Genomic DNA, 12,201 nt, shown 5'->3' with positions numbered 1-12,201 from the left:
TGAAGGGGGGTCCTGGCCTTTTCCATCTCCTCTCCGCCGCCGGCGAGTGCTCCGGTGCCCCACGGCCGAGGGCCGGGCGTGCGGCCGAGCGCCGCTCCGGGGTGCAGGCACGGGCCGGGACGGAGCCCAGAGCCCTGCGGGGTTGTGTCCCCTGCCTTGGGTGCTGTCATCCACAGCTGTGCCCGGCAGAGCCCAGTGGTCCTGGCACAGCCCTCCAGAAGCTGAGCTCAGCCTGTTCTTGACCACAGCTGCTGCTGCTCGGCGTGGAGCACGTTCACCAGGGGCTGGGGCAGTGCCAGTGCCTCCAGTCCACCTTGCCAGGCCCCAGCTCCGTGGCGCGGTGCTCCCATGGCAGGAGGCTGGGCGAGCTGCCCGGGGGCTGCGCTCCTGTCCCGGCGGGCTCGGGGTGCTTCCCTCCTTCCTTCCTGTGCCTACGCCAGGGATGCCCTCACAAATGGGGAGGGGAGGCCCAGCTTCCTTGGCTGAATTTACCCTCCCGGTGCTGAGTGTGGAGGGGAGGGAGGTGTTCGCTGGTCTTACAGGTGCCCTGGCTCTGAAAATGGCAGCGTTGGGACAGCCCCGTGGTGGCAGGGGTGGGAGGCAGGCGTCCGTCCGCGTCTCACCGGCCTCGGCCAGGAATAACATCCTGGAGGCGAGGGAAGCGTTCCTGCAGGAAGGCTCATTCCTCACTACAAAGCCCCTCTGTTTTGTCAGAAACCTCTCAAACTTCCCCAGCTCCTGTGCTCGTTGCTGTCAGCCCCGTGGTCAGCATGGATTGCTCCAAAACCAGAAGCGGGAGGTGGGCAGCAGCCGCGGCCAGCCCGGGTGCGCAGGCAGTGCTGGGGAGGGACCCCGGCACCCCCTGCGCCCCCCTGGCACCTGCGGCGCTGCCCTGCCCCTGCCAGGCCTGGTAACGTGGGCTCTCGTCTTCTGTCCCAGGGCCTGGAGCGGGAAGGGGGCTCGACGCTCTCTCCTTCTCCGGTCTCCTCCGCTCGCAGCCCCTGCCCAGCAGGGAAACCACCCCGAGAGCTGGCAGCAGAGGGGCACCCCGCTCTGCTTGGCAGACCCCATGCGCCGCAGCCCTCCTGGCAGCGCGGCCTTGAGCGCAGCCCTCACGTGCAGTGGGGCGAGGAGAGCGAGAGTCAGCAGAGAGACTGCAGGGCACCTACGGGAATGCTTCTCCCTCCTGGAAATTCTGGATCTGGGTCAGATTTGACCCCGTATCTATTACAAAAACAAATACATGCAAGTCTGCTTTTCTAAACAGAGACTTCGACTGTCTTGAAGTTTCTGGACTTGTCAGGAGAGCTTCCTGCTTTCTGCCGTGAGCTTGGGCATGCACGCTGGTGACAGCAGTGGCTTCACAGACATGCCTTTTGTGGTTTTTTTGCATGTCCTTCAAAAAGAGGGAAAATGGTGTTCCATGTTTCCTCTGGGCTGCCCAACCCAGTAGTTCAGAGAAAGGCTTCCCAGCCGGGGGCTGGGGCGAACACCTCCGGGACAGGTGGGAGACGCGGGCACCTGCTTGGTTTTTGTGAGCAATCCCTGGTGAACAGTCAGCATGACACATGGCTCCGCTAAGTGCTCCAGCCAGAGCCTGATCTTTAATTACTCTGAAGAAGAGCAGCTCAATCACTGCTGCCAGTGGAAAGCAAATTAAGAAGACCTAAAAGACTGAGCAGACCTCAGCTGTCCCGGTGGACGGACCACGGCCGTGGTGTAGAAATCCCCACGCGCTGCTGCAGGGAGACGTCCCGCAGCCCGTGGCTGTGTCCTGCCCCTGGGGCAGGGAGCCCCGCGCCCCAGCATCCCGCTGCTCCCGGTGGGCGCAGCCGCTTCACCGCCTGGACTTTGGATGCCACGTGTCAGCCGGGCATCGTCCGCAGGTGGAGCAAGCGGCACGCTGCCGCCACACGCCCAGGCCAGGCCACCTTCCCTTTGCTCACCCCACGAACGCCCTGGGGAAGGCTGGGGGGGGACAGCAGTGACCTTTCCAGGGGGGTCAACTCAAGAAGGACCAAAACCACCCCAAAGGCTTCCACAGCAGTGGGGCTTTCTCGCTGCAGGGGGTGACGGGGGGGGTGGCAGCGGCATGGGGGGGCTGCGGGTGGTCCCCGACCCCCGGGGCGGCAGCACCAGGCTGGTGCGGGGCTGCTGCAGCCGTGGCGCTCAGGCAGCAGAGGAGCCGCGAGAAGCCAGACCCACGGGGCTGGGAGGTTCCCTGTGGCTGCCGCCGCCTGGCATCGTCCGCCAGCCGTGGCACCGTGCGGGGCAAAGTCCTGCTGCGGCACCCACACTGCGCACCCGGGAAGCGGCCGCTTATCAGGGCCCGGCTCTGCCCCGAGCCAGCGTGGAGCCACAGGCTGGCACCTCGGGTGTGTGGCCCCGCCAGGCCGTATCCTGCCTGCCCCAGCCCCACGCAACCACTTGGGTGCTCCCGTGGTCAAACCTTGCCCGTGCATCCCCTCCTCTCCTGCCCTGGGGCTCTGAAACCCCACCCAGCATTTGGGGAGCGAATCCTGCCCACCGGCTGTGCCGGGCCCCCGGGCACCCACAGCAGGAGGAGACTGCACCGGGGCACCCCAGAGGGTCGGACCAGGCCGGGCTGGGGCAGCCAGGAGCGGAGGAGGCCGCTGAGGGGCTCTGCTCCTCTCCTGAGCTCCCGGGGCAGCCCGAGAGGGTTTCCAGCTCTGCTGGCTTCCGACCACAGCCTCGAGATTCTCCACAGGCCGCTCACGGCGCACTTAAATAAAGCAGCCCAGTAGCTATCATTTGGGTGGTTTCTGTATTATTTATGTTTCCTTCCGCTCCTAACCAAGAGCCAGGCCTGGAGCAGCCAGGAGGGCTGTGGCTGTCCCCGCTCCCGCAGGGCCTCACCGCAGGGACCAGCGCTCGAGCCTCTTCTCCCATCCCTGCTCCGGGCACATCCCGGGCAGCGCTGGGAGCCCGTCCTGCCCCGGCACCGTCTGAGGCACGGGAAAACCCCACCGCGCGTTTCAGCGGTTAAATCACGGCTCCAAACGAACTCGTGCCGTGCCCTGCGTTTGGAGCCGGCTGCTCGGCTTCCCACCGCCCCTCGCCGCCGTCCCGGGGCCTCATCCTGCCCGCAGCAGGCACCGCGTCTGCGTCAGCTCCTTATCGGCCTCGCCGTAGCCGGGCGGCTGCAGCACCGCAGCGGCCAGCACGTTGCTGCGGCTGCATTCTTCCAGTCCCCGATTTTTATTTTTTTTCTTTTTTTCCACTTCTTACTTCTCAGAAGAGGAGCCCGGGGCTGGCGGGACACGCGCTGCTCCCGCGTGAGGCCTCGCTCCTTCCCTCCTCCTCTCCCCTGTGAAGGGGCCGGGGGGCGGCGGGGCCGGGGGCGACCCCCGCCCGGGGGCCCGGAGGCAGACGCGGGGACCCCCCCGCGCCCCGTACCTGCGCCCGGCCCCGCTCCCCGCCCCGCGCCCCCGGCCCCGGCCCCGCCGTCCCGCCCCCAGCCCGCGGGCGGGGGCCGCCCGGTCCCGCCCCGGAGCCGCCCCGTCCCGGCCGCCCGGACTTTACCTCCCGGTCGGGCCCGCGCCGTTCCGGGCCATGTGAGCCGCGGGGCCGCCACCGACCGGGCACCGGCATGGAGCGCAGGAAGGTCTTCGTGGCGCTCGACGTGCTCTGCGTGGTGGTCGGTAAGGGCCCCGCGGCGCGGCCCGGGGCTGGGCCCGGTACCGGGCTCGGTACCGGCGCGGCCGCGACCTCCCCTCCCCTCCCGTCCCCTCCCGTCCCCTCCCCGCCCGTCGGGGCTGCGCCAGGGGCGAGGGGTGGGGTGGGGGGGGGGGGCCCGGGCCCGGGCCCTCTCGGCGCCCACCCGCGGCGCTGCGGCGGCCCCGGGGGCCGGGCTCCGGGGCAGCCCGGGGAGCACCTGCCCGGCCCCGGCGGCCTTTGGCCCCGCGCTGCCGGCACGGCGGCCGGGGCTCGCTGCCCCGACGAGGAAGCGGTCGGCCTCGCCCGCGCCGCTTCGCCTCCCGGGACGGCCCGAGAAGGTCCCGGGACGGCCCCGAGAAGATCCGGCGGGGCCGGCCCGGGGCCGCGGTGGCCGCCCGGTCCCTGCCCCGCGGAGCCCCCGAGCTGCGCCCGCCGCCGGGGGCTGCCAGACGCCGAGCGCCGTCCGACGGCGGCCGCGGGGCAGCTGGAGCCGGTGCGGGGCCGCGGCGGGGGCCGTGCCCGGTGCCGGCCGAGCGCTGCCGGTGCCTCCTCCCGAGCAGCCTCCGCCCGTTTCTAAAACCGACGGTCGCAAGCGCCTAATTAAGACGGATGGGCTAAAAATAAAGGCCCAGGTCGTAATTTCGGCCTCCTGCGCCGGGGAATTGCATTCTTGGGCTCTGTAAGCACCGGTGGAGAGGGGCAGGTTCCTGTTGTTGTTTGAGTCTCTTTTCTCTCGTGTGCGGGTGCCTTTTATTTTTAGGGGAGCTTTTTTTGGGGTTGAAATTATCCAGAAAGAGAAGCAGCATCTAATTTGAGCAGCAAATGAACGTTTGAAGCGCACCCAGAGGCGTCTGAAAGCACCCCCTGCGCACAGGGCACCTGGCTCCTCCGCCAGCCGCCCGAGCGGCAGCGGTTAAGGCTTGTCCTGGCTTTCTCACAGCTTTTTTTTGGCTGCTTTTGCTTCTGCCTGGGGAGAGCGTGGAGACAGTTTTGGAGGCCTGGAAGCAGCAGGGGGATTCTTTACCGTGACTTTGCACTCGGATGAGCAGGAGGTGGCGGGCCCAGGGGCGCACGGGACCCCCGTCACGCACCCTGGGGAAGGGGCGCTGCGGGGAAGGTGTCCGCTGGGGACAAAGGTGGGGTTTTTTCCCTGGAGACGGTTAAACAATGGGCAGGCGGAAATCGCTTTATGAAGGCGGAACCGGGAAAGGAGCCCGGGCTTAAGGTGGACCGCAGGGCCGGGGAGGAAGGTGCTTTCTGCAGCCGGTCCCCGCAGGAGGAGCATCACACCCGGCCGAGCGCTGCCAAAGCGAGCGACCCCGGGGGCTGGAGCAGCCGTGGGCAGGAGGTCGCCTGCCGGTGAGGGCTATGGCAGGGGGCTGAGACCGCCCCTGAATCCCCTCTTGGTTGCTGGGATGTGCAAGGGAAGAGCTTGAAGATGCCCATGGCTGGCATGCACAGGGTGGAAAAGCCTCCTCAGCTGGACTGATCCAGTCAGTCTCAGCACCGGTGCAGAGCCATGCCGGGAGGCAGGGAGAGGCCGGCCAGCAGCAGGGCTGCGAGAAGGGAGAGCGTGGGCAGGGGCTGGATCCCCCACCAGCTGGGCTGCACCTTCCAGGCTCTGGCTCTGCCCACGCCTGCAGGAGGGTCCTGCCTGGACCATCGAGGGCCTGAAAGTACTTCCCTGGTGGAAAACGGGTTTGCAAGACACCTGTGCTCATTAGCCCTAAGAAGCTGTGACCTCCTTGGCTGGAACATCCCGGGGAGCGTGAGGAGCGGGTGCATCATCAGCCCTGGGTCTGCAGCCCGGGGAGGAGCAGGAGCTCTGGGGGTGCCTGAGAGCAGCCATCGGCTGCGGTATCTGGGTGCTGCAGGCAGCTGCGAGCTCCGATAGCACCCTATCAGCAGCGGGGCCGGCGTGCTGCCCTAGGCGCAAGATCCTTCCCCAGCAGTGGGGAGCAGGAACTGGGGGGATGTGGGACGGGGAGACCATACATGCTGGGTGCCTGCGTGGAGCCTGCAGGCCCGGGTACCCCAGGCCTCTCCCTCTCTCTGCCTTGCAGCATCTCTGCCCTTCGTCATCCTGACGCTGGTGAACTCCCCGTACAAAAGGGGCTTCTACTGCAATGACGACTCCATCCGCTACCCCTACAAGGCGGACACCATCACCCATGGCCTCATGGCTGGGGTCACCATCACCTGCACCGTCCTCATTGTAAGGAAGCACTGTGCCCCCCTCCAGGCCCCCGGCAGGGCTGCAGGACCCTCTGGCCAAAGGGCTGGGCGTTCCCCTGAGGGGATGAGCCCCATGGCTCGTGGGGCTGGGATCCTGAGGGGTGAGGGCAGGCCCTGGGAGAGTGCCGGGGGCTCCTCTGCTGCAGCCCGCCAGAGCATCCCGTGGCCCTGGAGCCAGGACCCTCACCCTTCGGCCCTTGCTCTCTGCAGATCTCATCGGGGGAGGCGTACCTGGTCTACACGGAGCGCCTCTACTCCAAGTCGGAGTTCAACAACTACCTGGCTGCCCTCTACAAGGTGGTGGGGACCTTCCTCTTCGGGGGGGCCATCAGCCAGTCCCTCACCGACCTGGCCAAGTACATGATCGGCCGCCTACGGCCCAACTTCCTGGCTGTCTGCAATCCTGACTGGGCGAGGGTGAACTGCTCCACCTACGTGCAGCTGGAGAACATCTGCCTGGGGGAGGGCAGGAACGTCACGGAGTCCAGGTGAGCCGTGGGGCCGCGCCGCACGTCCCCAGGCTTGCGGCTGCCCCAGAGGGGCAGGGGGCTTGCAGGGGGCTGGCGGCCGCCTTCTGTGGCCTGACCCCTCCCGTCGGCCCCCAGGCTGTCCTTCTATTCCGGGCACTCCTCCTTCGGGATGTACTGCATGATGTTCCTGGCGGTAAGTGCGGTGCTGCAGGGAGGGGGGGAGCTCCGGGGCACTGCCCCCGCGCCGGGTGACAGCTCTGCGCCCCCCCAGCTCTACGTGCAGGCCCGGCTGGTGGGGAAGTGGGCCCGGCTGCTGCGCCCCACCATCCAGTTCTTCCTCATCGCCTTCGCCATCTACGTGGGCTACACCAGGGTCTCTGACTACAAGCACCACTGGAGCGATGTGCTGGCAGGGCTGCTCCAGGGGGCTCTCATCGCCGTCCTCATCGTAAGAGTCCCCTTTCCCTCCGCCCAGGGAGACAGTGTCCCCGCCTTGGGGTGCGCAGCCCCGGCAGGACCCCACGAGGCCGGTGCCAGGGCCTGGGGGGGCGGGGGGAGCCGGCTGGCTGCCACCCCGCAGAGGTGCAGGAGCAGACCCTGAGCCCCAGCCCTGTCTGGCTCTTCCAGGTCCGCTACGTCTCCGACTTCTTCAAGCACCGTCCGCCCCGGCAGTGTGACGAGCAGGACCCGGAGCGCAGGCCCAGCCTGCCGCTGACCAGGAGCGACTCGGAGCACAATCACTACAGCTACCGGGGCACCCCGTGAGCTGCGCGTGGGCCGTGCGCCCCGGACTGCCGACGCCGCCCCGTGCCTCGCCCGGCGCAGGGGCAGGGGCCGTGCGCTTCGTGCTCACTGCGGGCTCCTCGCTGCCGCCGGCCGGCCCTGCCCGGCCCCGCTCCCGGCCGCGCTGCGGCTCCGGCACACAGCAAAGCTGGGGCTCTGCGGGGCCTGGGAGCGTGGGGAGGGGGGGCCCTGGTCCCATCGGCCTGAGTCACGCTCCGCAGCCGCTTTCCCAGCCCGCTGAGTGGCGGGGAGGGAGGGTGGCACGGGGGGGTGGATTTGGGGCCAGCAAACAGCAGCGAGTGAACTCCTTGGGCCGTCTGAGGCTGCCTGGCGCTGCACGCGTGTTGTCCCTGTCAAATTACACCGCCTTATGAGCACAAATCCTCACGAGCACAAGGGGAGGAGGACAGCTGCTGGGCTTGCAATGCCTTTTTTGAAAGGACTGGAGCAAGCCAGAGCTCTTCTGTTCCTTGATTACCTTTAAAAGCGCTGCTGGCTGCCAGTGGCCGCGGGGCTGGGGTGCCCAGGCTGCTCCTTGCCCCCCCTGCTTGTGCCTGGCTCAGGGTGCAGGGCTGCTCCTGACCCTTTGTCTGCTGCAGCTTCAGCTGATCCTTTAGGGGGTAGGGGGAAGGGGAGAAATCTTCTGTGGTAAAGGGGGGGAAAAAGGGGGACGTGGAGCTGGGCACAGGGCTCCTAACTCCCTGGGAAGGTGAGAAGGGGGCCACATCCCAGCCCTGTCTCTGATCTACAGCTGGCACTGGTGAGCCGTGGGCCTCTTGTTAAACTGCGTGCATTTTGATGATGATGTTTTTGTAAAAATGTGTTTTTTAAATTAGATCATCCTTAAAGAATGTCTGTCTTGGGCCTGTTCTCTTGCTCCATGGATGCTTCTGGCCTTGGAGTGGATGGGCTGAAGAGTGCAGGGCTTCCTCGCCAAAGGGCCCCTCGACAGGGGGTGTCTGCTGTGCCCCGGGGGGCTGAGGAGCCCCTGGGGGTTGTGCTGGGACACGGGGCTTGAGCGGGGACTGACGGGACAGCAGGGACCCACTGAAGCAGCTGTGTTCGGATTGGGCTGGAGGAATTGCTGAGGGACCTGCCAAGGTGTTGAAACCATTGCCTGCTGGGGGAATTGTTCTCCTGCCACCCCTCCCTCCAAGAGGCGGCGGAGCAGAGGAGCCCCCTCAGGTGCTCCTCTGGAGGCAGAAGAGCCAGGGGCTGCAGCACGGGTCCGGTGTGGGGCCTGAGCTTTGTGCGAGGCCTGGCCGAGGCAAGGGGCAGCGTGCGGGGATGGGGGAAGCCCTGGGGATGGGGCCCAAGCTGCCTGCCTGTCCTGGGCTCGGGGGGAGCGGGGGGCTAGGGCTGCTCTGTGTGGCTGCGCCGCTCCCAGCCCCGCGCTGCCCTGACCCTAGAGGAGCCTCCGTGCTTCCCAGTGCCGCGGCAGGGGGAAGGGAAGGTGGATGGAGCCTCTTGGAAAAAGTGACGTTGTGTGCCTGCAGCTCCCTTGGCTGCGGGTGCTGGAGCCAAGGGAGGCTCAGAGCTGCCTGCGTCCTGCTGCTGACAAAGGGGTGCGGCGGGGGGAGGCAGCAGCCCCAGCATGGGGGCTGCTCTCTCAGGGAAGCCGGGGTGCGTGCGGGACAGGGATGGGGCTCGTGCCTGGTGTGGGGCAAGGGGAGCTACGGCTCTCATGGCAGGGGGAAGCCCAGCAGCCCCTCTGTCTGGGCATATCTCAGGCTCTTTGCTGTACCCAGGAGTGGTGGTCAGGTCCCAGGAGGACCCAGGGGTCCCCTGAGACCACCAGCTCCGTCCCCGGTCAGCGCAGCCAGGTCCCTCCTGGCTGGGCGCAGCAGGGGCCACGTGCGCCCTGGGCTTGCTGCGTGCTCTCGATGTGCTTATGCAGCAGTTGCTCCAGTCTAGACAAGCCCTGACCAAAAAACACCTTCCCTGGGTGGGGGAAAACTTCCTTGCTTCATGCTGCTCTTCCTTCCCTGGGAGAGCTGTCCTCCTGCCAGCCAGTCCCTGGTCCCCCCAGCAGCGTCCCCGTTCCTGTCCCGGCCCTCTGGGGCTGCTCCCTCCATATCTGATGGCACAAAACAATGCAGCGGAACCGCCAGGGCCTGAGGGCAGGGCATCTCTGCTGCAGTCTGCAAACAAAGGAGTGGGGGCAGCAAGGCACAGCCCAGGCTGTGGGGTCGTGGGATTGCTGCCCTGGGTGGGGGCTCCAGGGGTGCTCTCAGGGCAGCGGCTGGGGCCGTGGTGCTCAGCGACTGCCTCAGCTCCTGGCATTGCCTCGACAGCTCCTCTGCGCAGCCAGGAACGTGCCTGCTCCCTTCCCTTGAGATCTGATTTCACCCCTTGGATGCAGCTCTGGAAAAACCAGCTGGGCCACAACGCCGCAGCGTGTGGCGGGGCTGGGCTGGGGCACCCGGAGCTCGGCTGCTCCGTCCCCGTGGTGCCTGCCCCCGGGCCTGGCTCAGTGCGCCCTGAGCCCCCGGCAGCCTGAGGACAGAAGGAGCTCCCAAGCCACGTCTGGGCACAGCGAGGGGCCATAAGGCTGCGGTCAGCCCCTGACTGCTCCCCCGTGCCCCCCTATCTCAGGGGGGGGGGGCTGCTCAGGGGCATTGTCCCTGCAGGGGCTCCTTGGACCCGGGGATGGAGCAGGTCCAGCTGCTGCTGCAAAACCTGTGCTGTCCTCGGAGCTGGGGAGGGGCAGAGTCTGGTGGGTGGGGTGAAGGGCTCCCAGCAGCTTGCGTGCTTCAGTTTCCCTGCTCGAGGCTTGGTGTCGTACCCAGCCCTGTGCTGGCGAGAGCTCTGGGCACCCTGCTTGGTACTGGCCCCTTTCACATTCAGGCTTTGGGAAGGGTGAGCTGCAGCCCTGGGCATCGTGCTGGCTCCCAGCTGGGGCACCCAAACCCCTCTGCAGCGGTGAGTCAGGAGTTAGGGATCTGGTCCTGGTAGAGCTGGGTCAGGTTCAGCCTCAGGCTGAAGATGAACAGCATCGGTCTGCAAGCAGTGGCTGGGACCTGCTCCCCGAGAGCTGCCCTGTTCCCCAGCGTCAGCAGCTCCACGCACCGTACGCTCAGCCAAGACGCCTCCTTTCCAAAATAAGCCGTTTCTGGCAGCGCTGAGCCAGGCTCTGGCTTCCAGCCCTGCTCCGGGGGGAGCCTGGGCTGCCTCCCCCAACCTGTGCCTCCTGCCTTGCCACGCTGCATCCTCTCTCCCCTCTCCCTGGCACCTGCGACTCCTCCACCCCTTCCATGGTGCAAATGGGCTCCATCTGGGTCCCTTTGCCCTGGCCCCAGCCCCAGGCTGCCTCCCGCTCTTGGCGTCTTTCCCTGGCTGACTGGGGTAAGGGGCAGGCGAAGGGGCTGAGCTTCCCGGTGCCCCCAGCACGCTTCCAGGAGCGGGCAGAAGCCTTGCCAGGAAGGATGTTACTCATCCCCTAAACATCCCCTTCCCTGGCCGGCAGCCACAAGGAGGAGGCTGCCAGCAGATGAGCCTGCGGCGTGTGTGTGCGGGGGGGGTACGAGGTGGTCCCTGCTCGGGGGGACACCGGGAGGCGACCGATACGCGAAGGTGCGGGGGCTGCCCCCCCGGGCACCGGCGGCGACAGCTCCCTGCCTGGGTGCGGCCGCGAGGGCAGAGCCGGGCAGAGCCCCCCCGAGCTCCCATGGGCGCCCCTGGGGGGCCGCGGGGGCCCGGCGGTGAGCGGCCGGTGCTCGGGCGAGGCCCCCGGAGCGGCCCCGAGCCCGGCAGCGGCCCCGGGGAGCGCCCTGCGGCTGGGGGCCGCCGCCACCGCCCCCCCGGCGAGCCCCGGCCCCGGCCGCGAGCGGCTGCGGGCGGCAGAGGGCAGCAAGAGCCCGGCGGAGCCGCGCCGGGGCCGCCCGGAGCCGCTGCCCTCCCAGCGCCCGGCCGGGGCCGTGCCGCGGCTGCCCCCCCCCCCCCGAGCCCCCCGCGCCCTGGAAACGCCCCCTACGAGGAGAGGCGCCCGGTGCCACGACGGCTGCTTGGATCTCGCTGCAAAAGCGGGGGGGGGACGGGAAGCAGCCGGGAGAGGAAGCGGGGGGGTGGGGGGGGTGGGGGGGGCAGCTCCGCGGGGGGCTCCAGCCGTCGGCCCCGGCCCCGGCCGCTGTGGCGCGGGGGGGGGCTGGCAGCGGAGCCCCGGGAGCAGCCGGGGGTGGGGGGCGAGCGGCGCTCGGGGGCCGCCACCTGCCGGGGCCGAGCCCGGCGGAAGCGCTCGGAGCGCCGCGAGGCCTCGGGGGCTGCCTGGGGGGCGGCCTGGGGGGCTGCCTGGGGGCTGCCTGGGGGCTGCCTCGGGGGCTGCCTGGGGGGCTGCCTGGGGGGCTGCCTGGGGGCTGCCTGCCTCGTGCCCGGGGACGGCCTCGGCCGTGGCGCTCTCCCGCTCGGCAGCGTTCCCATCGGCTCTTCCCGGGGCCCTTCGCTAGCTTGCTCCGGGTGGTGACGCTCGCACCGACCCAAGGGTCGCTCCGGGAGGTCCGCGGGCTGCGGGGCCCGTTGGCGGGGCTCTCCCCATCTCCAGCACCTCTCTGCCCCTCAGCTTCTGCCCCGCAGCTGGCCGAGGCCGAGCAATGCCCAGCTCCAGAGCCTCGGATAAACGAGCAGCCCCTGCCTCGGCGCCGCCTTACCCCATCGCCCCTCACATGCTCGCCTCTTGCCCCCTTTCCACCTCCCAGCGCGGGTGGAAGGCAGCGAGGATGGCGCTGCCCAGCCTGGGTGCTCTGAAGGGCACCGGGGGGCTGCCAGTGCCCTCCCCCCCCGCCTCCCTGCAATGCTGTGAACGCACGGCTGCAGGACACGGCCGGGCCCATGGCACTTCCCTCCCGCCGCACTTCCCTCCCTCGTTGCCCTGCTCTGACTCCAGGCTCGGCTGAGGGCACAGGCACCAGGCTCCTGCCTGGGGCCGCTCTCTGGGGTCTCCTCTCCCTGGGGCTCTCCCATGCAGCCCCCCCCCGTCCCAGCTCCCTCCGCTCTGGGGGTGCTGCTGGGAAGCGATGGGGCAGAGGGGACGGGGTTCCCA

The 12,201-nt window shown here is 68.5% G+C and overlaps 1 protein-coding gene across 1 annotated transcript; it reads left to right on the top strand.

The window, feature by feature from the left end:
* Positions 1-3,493: 3,493 nt before the first annotated feature.
* PLPP2 (phospholipid phosphatase 2) lies at positions 3,494-8,017 on the top strand. The gene is made up of 6 exons (XM_066983941.1): positions 3,494-3,662; positions 5,742-5,893; positions 6,124-6,401; positions 6,519-6,576; positions 6,655-6,831; positions 7,011-8,017. The coding sequence occupies exons 1-6, from the start codon at positions 3,611-3,613 to the stop codon at positions 7,146-7,148; spliced, it is 855 nt and encodes a 284-aa protein (XP_066840042.1). The 5' UTR covers positions 3,494-3,610; the 3' UTR covers positions 7,149-8,017.
* Positions 8,018-12,201: the final 4,184 nt, after the last annotated feature.

The sequence above is a fragment of the Anser cygnoides genome, chromosome 27 (assembly GCF_040182565.1).
Source record: "Anser cygnoides isolate HZ-2024a breed goose chromosome 27, Taihu_goose_T2T_genome, whole genome shotgun sequence".
NCBI lineage: Eukaryota > Metazoa > Chordata > Aves > Anseriformes > Anatidae > Anser > Anser cygnoides.
Note: the sequence above shows the minus strand (reverse complement) of the source record. Positions and strands in the feature narration are given on the sequence as shown.

Bases quoted from the DNA above. Each gene is read 5' to 3' on its own strand.
- PLPP2 (XM_066983941.1), top strand. From the start codon at position 3,611: ATGGAGCGCAGGAAGGTCTTCGTGGCGCTCGACGTGCTCTGCGTGGTG. The intron at 3,663-5,741 runs GTAAGGGCCCCG...TCTGCCTTGCAG, and splicing joins CGTGCTCTGCGTGGTGGTCG to CATCTCTGCCCTTCGTCATC. The intron at 6,577-6,654 runs GTAAGTGCGGTG...GCGCCCCCCCAG, and splicing joins ACTGCATGATGTTCCTGGCG to CTCTACGTGCAGGCCCGGCT.